The sequence below is a fragment of the Manacus candei genome, unplaced genomic scaffold (assembly GCF_025592945.1).
Source record: "Manacus candei isolate 608988 ecotype Guabito, Panama unplaced genomic scaffold, ASM2559294v1 h1tg000310l, whole genome shotgun sequence".
NCBI lineage: Eukaryota > Metazoa > Chordata > Aves > Passeriformes > Pipridae > Manacus > Manacus candei.
In genome coordinates, this window is record NW_026138358.1 from 10,001 (window position 1) to 17,500 (window position 7,500).

A 7,500-nucleotide genomic window follows, 5' to 3' on the forward strand; every position below is an offset into this window, starting at 1 on the left:
CCGCGGCGCCGCCGCCCGGCCCGGCCCGGTGGCGGGTAGACCTGTTCCCGCCGTCGAGCGGACTTGGAGCCGGGGCGCCGCCGGCCTGGTCCGGTGGCGGGTAGACCTGTTCCCGCCGGCGAGCGGACTTGGAGCCGGAGCGCCGCCACCCGGCCCGGTGGTGGGTAGACCTGTTCCCGTCGGCGAGCGCACTTGGAGCCGGAGCGCCGCCGCCCGGCTCGGCCCGGAAGCGGGTAGACCTGTTCGCGTCGGCGAGCGGACTTGGAGCCGGGGCGCCGCCGCCCGGCTCGGCCCGGAAGCGGGTAGACCTGTTCCCGTCGGCGAGCGGACTTGGAGCCGGAGCGCCGCCGCCCGGCTCGGCCCGGAAGCGGGTAGACCTGTTCGCGTCGGCGAGCGGACTTGGAGCCGCGGCGCCGCCGCCCGGCCCGGCCCGGTGGCGGGTAGACCTGTTCCCGCCGACGAGCGGACTTGGAGCCGGAGCGCCGCCGCCCGGCTCGGCCCGGTGGCGGGTAGACCTGTTCCCGCCGGCGAGCGGACTTGGAGCCGGGGCGCCGCCGCCCGGCCCGGCCCGGTGGCGGGTAGACCTGTTCCCGCCGTCGAGCGGACTTGGAGCCGGGGCGCCGCCGGCCTGGTCCGGTGGCAGGTAGACCTGTTCCCGTCGGCGAGCGGACTTTAAGCCGGGGCGCCGCCGTCCTGCCCGGTGGTGGGTAGACCTGTTCCCGTCGGCGAGCGGACTTGGAGCCGGAGCGCCGCCGCCCGGCTCGGCCCGGAAGCGGGTAGACCTGTTCGCGTCGGCGAGCGGACTTGGAGCCGGAGCACCGCCGCCCGGCTCGGCCCGGTAGCGGGTAGACCTGTTCCCGTCGGCGAGCGGACTTGGAACCGGGGCGCCGCCGTCCGGCCCGGTGGCGGGTAGACCTGTTCCCGCCGGCGAGCGGACTTGGAGCCGGGGCGCCGCCGTCCGGCCCGGTGGTGGGTAGACCTGTTCCCGTCGGCGAGCGGACTTGGAACCGGGGCGCCGCCGTCCGGCCCGGCCCGGTGGCGGGTAGACCTGTTCCCGCCGTCGAGCGGACTTGGAGCCGCGGCGCCGCCGCCCGGCCCGGCCCGGTGGCGGGTAGACCTGTTCGCGTCGGCGAGCGGACTTGGAGCCGGAGCGCCGCCGCCCGGCTCGGCCCGGAAGCGGGTAGACCTGTTCGCGTCGGCGAGCGGACTTGGAGCCGGAGCGCCGCCGCCCGGCTCGGCCCGGAAGCGGGTAGACCCGTTCGCGTCGGCGAGCGGACTTGGAGCCGGGGCGCCGCCGCCCGGCTCGGCCCGGAAGCGGGTAGACCTGTTCCCGTCGGCGAGCGGACTTGGAACCGTGGCGCCGCCGCCCGGCCCGGCCCGGTGGCGGGTAGACCTGTTCCCGCCGTCGAGCGGACTTGGAGCCGCGGCGCCGCCGCCCGGCCCGGCCCGGTGGCGGGTAGACCTGTTCCCGCCGTCGAGCGGACTTGGAGCCGGGGCGCCGCCGGCCTGGTCCGGTGGCAGGTAGACCTGTTCCCGTCGGCGAGCGGACTTTAAGCCGGGGCGCCGCCGCCCGGCTCGGCCCGGTGGCGGGTAGACCTGTTCCCGCCGTCGAGCGGACTTGGAGCCGCGGCGCCGCCGCCCGGCCCGGCCCGGTGGCGGGTAGACCTGTTCCCGCCGTCGAGCGGACTTGGAGCCGGGGCGCCGCCGGCCTGGTCCGGTGGCGGGTAGACCTGTTCCCGCCGGCGAGCGGACTTGGAGCCGGAGCGCCGCCACCCGGCCCGGTGGTGGGTAGACCTGTTCCCGTCGGCGAGCGCACTTGGAGCCGGAGCGCCGCCGCCCGGCTCGGCCCGGAAGCGGGTAGACCTGTTCGCGTCGGCGAGCGGACTTGGAGCCGGGGCGCCGCCGCCCGGCTCGGCCCGGAAGCGGGTAGACCTGTTCCCGTCGGCGAGCGGACTTGGAGCCGGAGCGCCGCCGCCCGGCTCGGCCCGGAAGCGGGTAGACCTGTTCGCGTCGGCGAGCGGACTTGGAGCCGGGGCGCCGCCGTCCGGCCCGGTGGTGGGTAGACCTGTTCCCGTCGGCGAGCGGACTTGGAACCGGGGCGCCGCCGCCCGGCTCGGCCCGGCGGCGGGTAGACCTGTTCCCGCCGGCGAGCGGACTTGGAGCCGGAGCGCCGCCGCCCGGCCCGGCCCGGCGGCGGGTAGACCTGTTTGCGGCCGGTGCTCGGAGCGTGGCACCGAATTCGCGGATCGAGCGGACGGCGTGCAGCCGCTAAATCCGTCGATTGGCGCGCCGGCGTGCCCTTCCGACCCCGCCCTGACCTCCCGGATTTCCCACAGTTCTTTGCGAGTCCTTCCAGCGGGCATGCTCCGTCGAGTACTCTCTCGGGGGTCTTGTTGCGGAGACTCCATCTCCCGTGGCCCTTTGCGGCAGACTTGCTCTCCGGCGTAAAGGCTTTCCCCTGCCCCGAGGGTGAAAGAAGAGACGTTCTCTGCGGGGCGGGGAAGCGGGGGGAGTAACTGGGACTCTCTTTAGGCGGCGCGGCTGCGGCCGACCGGGCTCGGCCGCCTCGGCGCCGCCGGGAAGAGCCGGTGTCCGAGCCTAGCGGCTAGAGCCGGTCTCGGGGCTTAGCGCTGCGGTTTCTGGCCGGCGCTCCGAGCGTAGCAGCCTTTCCCCTGCCCCGAGGGTGAAAGAAGAGACGCTCTCTGCGGGGCGGGGAAGCGGGGGGAGTAACTGGGATTCTCTTTAGGCGGCGCGGCTGCGGCCGACCGGGCTCGGCCGCCTCGGCGCCGCCGGGAAGAGCCGGTGTCCGAGCCTAGCGGCTAGAGCCGGTCTCGGGGCTTAGCGCTGCGGTTTCTGCCCGGCGCTCCGAGCGTAGCAGCCTTTCCCCTGCCCCGAGGGTGAAAGAAGAGACGTTCTCTGCGGGGCGGGGAAACGGGGGGAGTAACTGGGCCTCTGCCTGGGTGGCAGGGCTGCCGCCGCCTCGGCTCGGCCGCAGAGGTGCGCAGCGGGTAGAGTCGCCGTCCGTGCCCAGCGGGTAGAGCCCTCGTCCGAAGCCGGCGGGTAGAGCCGGTGTCCCGGGGCAGCGGGTAGACCTGTTTTCCGGGCTCGTCGGCTCGACGCGCTCTCCGAGTCGGGCGGCTCGAGCGGGTTCCAAGCGCTTAGCCGAGGCCCTCGGCGGACGCCGAGGCGCCACCGTTTCTGCCCGGGGCTCCGAGTGGGAAAGAAAGGGCGTTGTCTGCGGCGTGGGTAAAAAGGGGGAGTAGCTGGGACTCTCTTAAGGTGGCAGGGCGGCGGCCGACTGGGCTCGGCGGCGGGGGTGCCGGCGGGTAGAGTTGCGTTCCGAGCCCGACGGGTAGACGTGGTGTCCGACTCCGGCGGGTAGACCTTTTGTCCGAGCCCGGCGGGTAGACCTGTTGTCCGTGCCCGGCGGGTAGACCTGGTGTCCGAGTCGGGCTGGTAGACCTGGTGTCCGAGCTGGGCGGGTAGACCTTTTGTCCGAGCCCGGCGGGTAGACCTGGTGTCCGAGCCCGGCGGGTAGACCTGGTGTCCGAGCCCGGCGGGTAGACCTTTTGTCCGAGCCCGGCGGGTAGACCTGTTGTCCGAGCTGGGCGGGTAGACCTTTTGTCCGAGCTCGGCGGGTAGACCTGTTGTCCGAGCCGGGCGGGTAGACCTGGTGTCCGAGTCGGGCGGGTAGACCTTTTGTCCGAGCCCGGCGGGTAGACCTGTTGTCCGTGCCCGGCGGGTAGAGCTGGTGTCCGAGTCGGGCGGGTAGACCTGGTGTCCGAGCCCGGCGGGTAGACCTGGTGTCCATGCTGGGCGGGTAGACCTGGTGTCCGAGCCCGGCGGGTAGACCTGGTGTCCGAACCGGGCGGGTAGACCTTTTGTCCGAGCCCGGCGGGTAGACCTGGTGTCCGAACCGGGCGGGTAGACCTTTTGTCCGAGCCCGGCGGGTAGACCTGGTGTCCGAGCCCGGCGGGAAGACCTGTTGTCCGAGCTCGGCGGGTAGACCTGGTGTCCGAGCCGGGCGGGTAGACCTGGTGTCCGAGCCCGGCGGGTAGACCTTTTGTCCGAGCCCGGCGGGTAGACCTGTTGTCCGAGCTGGGCGGGTAGACCTTTTGTCCGAGCTCGGCGGGTAGACCTGTTGTCCGAGCCGGGCGGGTAGACCTGGTGTCCGAGCCCGGCGGGTAGACCTGTTGTCCATGCTGGGCGGGTAGACCTGGTGTCCGAGTCGGGCGGGTAGACCTTTTGTCCGAGCCCGGCGGGTAGACCTTTTGTCCGAGCCCGGCGGGTAGACCTGTTGTCCGTGCCCGGCGGGTAGAGCTGGTGTCCGAGTCGGGCGGGTAGACCTGGTGTCCGAGCCCGGCGGGTAGACCTGGTGTCCATGCTGGGCGGGTAGACCTGGTGTCCGAGCCCGGCGGGTAGACCTGGTGTCCGAACCGGGCGGGTAGACCTTTTGTCCGAGCCCGGCGGGTAGACCTGGTGTCCGAACCGGGCGGGTAGACCTTTTGTCCGAGCCCGGCGGGTAGACCTGGTGTCCGAGCCCGGTGGGAAGACCTGTTGTCCGAGCTCGGCGGGTAGACCTGGTGTCCGAGCCGGGCGGGTAGACCTGGTGCCCGAGCCCGGCGGGTAGACCTGTTGTCCATGCTGGGCGGGTAGACCTGGTGTCCGAGTCGGGCGGGTAGACCCTGTGCGCGAGCCGGGTGGGTAGACCTGTTGCCTAAACCCGGCGGGTAGACGTGTTGTCCGTGCCGTGCGGGTAGACCTGGTGTCCGACTCGGGCGGGTAGGCCTGGTGTCCGAACCCGGCGGGTAGACCGGTGTTCCGTGCCGTGCGGGTAGACCTGTTGTCCGAACCCGGTGGGTAGACCTGCTGTCCGAGCCCGGCGGGTAGACCGGTGTTCCGTGCCGTGCGGGTAGACCTGGTGTCCGAGTCGGGCGGGTAGACCTGGTGTCCGAGCCCGGCGGGTAGACCTTTTGTCGGGACCCGGCGGGTAGACCTTTTGTCCGAGCCCGGCGGGTAGACCTGGTGTCCGAGCCCGGCGGGTAGACCTGTTGTCCGTGCTCGGCGGGTAGACCTGTTGTCCCGGTTTTTGGGGTCGACCCGTTTCCCCACTCGAGCGGGGCCGAGCGGCCTCGTGCCCCGCCGGATGCTGGCGAGCATCAGGTCTACCCGGTTCCGGGGCTGGCGAGCATCAGGTCTACCCGGTTCCGGGACCGGCCGATCCGGCCGCCGCGGCCGCAGACGCCGGCCTGCGCCCCGCCGGCGTCCCGGCTCCGGGCCACCAGGTCTACCCGGCTCCGGCGGGACTTAGGCGCCTGGCGGCATTTTCGGGGTAGACGTGTTGTCGCGGCCGGCCCCGGAAGTCGGCCAAGGGGTCGCTGTCGGGCGCCGCCTCCAGTTAGGTCGAGGTGAGAGGCGGCCTGCTCTCGCGCGCCTCCCCGCTGAGGAGCCTCGAGCCGCTTTGGCGACCCGGCCGGGCCAGGACGCGTCTGTCCGTACTATGGGCAGGGGTTGTCTAGCAGCGCGGGTTCCGAGGGCCCCTTTTCTTCCGCGTCTGCTGCCGAGCGCGGCCTTCGGCGCGTGCCACGGGCCGGCCAACCCCACGAGCGGCAGGAAGGCCGGCGAGAAAGCCGCGGGGCACTCGGCCGGCTTCCTGGGGCGGGTCCGATGACGGGAAAGGAAGACGAGAGCCGAGCGCGAAAGCGCAGCCAAGGGAGTTGCGGGACTGGGACGGCCGAGGGGGGCCCGCGGGGGCCCAGCAGCGTCCAGCCCGAGCCGGTGGCGGCTGCCGGCTCCCCGAGGGCCCCGGGCGAAGGCGGTGGTGTGCGAGGGCGGCGAGGCGGCGTCGTCTCGTCCTTCCCATGCGCCGGCCCTAAGCCGGCGCCCGTCGTGCGGTGGCGGCGGGCATTGTTGCGGGCAGTTGGCGGCCGGGGCTGGAAGGGTGGAGCCCGCGTGGGCTTCTTTTGCCCGGCCGCCTCCCGAGAGCCCCGAAGATGGTCCGGGCCTGGGTGGCGGCGCCCTGTCCTCGGCTGACGGCGGCAGCGGTGCCGGCGGCGTGCCGGGGACTGGCGGTGGGCGTGCGGCCTTGCCTGGGCCCGGTCGGTTGCCGGAGGGGCTCGGTGACGGGACTGCCCGTTGTCGGGCGAGGCGGCGCTTCCCTGGGCGCGCCTCGCCTCTTTTGTTCGTCCCCCCTTCCTCGGCCCTAAGCCGGGGACCCGCCCAGCGGGCCGAAGGCGGCGGCGCCAGCCGGCCAGGGTGTGGCCGGCGGCCGCGCCGGCAGAGCGAGAACCCGACAGAGTTGCCCGGAGCCCCGGAGAGAGACGCACGATGGCCGTTGGCGGGCGAGGCGGCGGCGCCTCGCCCCTTCCTCCTCTCCGGCCGGCACCAGAGCCACGGCGGCCGGGCGGCCCGTGCGGTCGGGCCTGCCCCGCCGACCTGGCTGCCGGAGGGCTGGGTTCCGCGGAGGTCTGCCGCCCGGGGGCCGGGTTGCGGGCGAAGTGGGGGCGCCCTCCCGGCCCTTTATTTTTTTTTTTTTTTCTTCTGGCGGCCTTAAGCCGCAGCACGCTGAGCGCGCCGGGGAAGAAGAGAGAGAAAGAGAGAGCGCGAAGGCGGCCCGGCAGTGGCCGGCGGCCGCCGAGGCGCGAGCCCGTGGGCAGGGAGAGGGGAGCGAGGGGCGCGGGCCCCGCCCCGAACCCCGGGCGGCCGTGGCTAGCACGGCGAGTGAGAGGCGCGCGTGCTTTTTTCGGGGACCTTTTGGTTTTTCTCCCCGTCGCCGTCCCCCGGCCTTTCCGGGGGAAGCCGACGGCCGCGAGGCGGGCGAAAGCCGGTGGCCCCGCGGTGCGGTCGGTGGCGTTTTCGCACGCCGGAGGTGCCGCCGGGGCGAGCGGGGGCCGTCCGCGGCCCACGCCTCCGAGCCGGTGGCACCGCTCTGCGGAGGCGGCCGTGGGCCCGGCAGGGCCGGAAGCGCGGGTTGTCCGGAGCCGGGCGTCCGGCGGCACCCGCCTCCTGCCGGGCCGGGAGAGCCGTGGAGAAAGTATACCGCGTGCGGGCCGCCGGCGTCGGCGGCCTCGGGCGGCACGGGCCGTCCTCCGCGGGGTTGGCAGGCTGAGCGAGAGTGGCCGTGGGGCCGTTCCCCGAGCGACGATGGATGAGGCTTTTCGGGAGGCGTGGGAGAGGGCCCCCGGCGGGCCGGCGCTCCTCCGTGGCCGGCCGAGTGGCGCGGCGGAGGCCGGTGTTCGGGCCGGGCGGTCTCCTTTGCCCGTGGGCTTCCCGTGGCAGACGAGGTGTCGCCCCTCCCGCCGGGGAGGGGCTTCTTTACCGTGCCGGGCTTTGTGACGGCCGCGCGGCCCCGCGAGCCTTTCAGGTGTCCTTGGGAACAGGCGAGGTGCCGGTGCCGGCCCGGCTCCGGGTGGCGCCCGTGGGTGCCGGCCGCGAGCAGCGCCGGGCGGCGGTGCGGCTGGAGCCGCGACGGCGAGCCAGAGAGAAAGACGAGAGAGAGAA

The 7,500-nt window shown here is 73.8% G+C and overlaps 2 protein-coding genes across 2 annotated transcripts in view; both read right to left on the reverse strand.

Annotated features, from left to right (window-relative positions):
• Positions 1-7,500, reverse strand: part of LOC127465043 (collagen alpha-1(I) chain-like) — a 12,647-nt gene that overhangs the window by 1,557 nt on the left and 3,590 nt on the right. The window contains exons 4-6 of the mRNA XM_051775539.1: positions 7,319-7,456; positions 5,500-7,265; positions 5,202-5,295 (exon numbers count right to left, since the gene is read on the reverse strand). Coding sequence (XP_051631499.1) covers positions 5,202-5,295; positions 5,500-7,265; positions 7,319-7,456 — 1,998 coding nt within the window. The remainder of the gene's footprint in view (positions 1-5,201; positions 5,296-5,499; positions 7,266-7,318; positions 7,457-7,500) is intronic.
• LOC127465045 (collagen alpha-1(I) chain-like) overlaps positions 2,181-7,500 on the reverse strand; it is a 65,970-nt gene continuing 60,650 nt past the window's right edge. The window contains exon 8 of the mRNA XM_051775542.1: positions 2,181-2,203. The gene's annotated coding sequence lies outside the window, so the exon portion shown is untranslated. The remainder of the gene's footprint in view (positions 2,204-7,500) is intronic.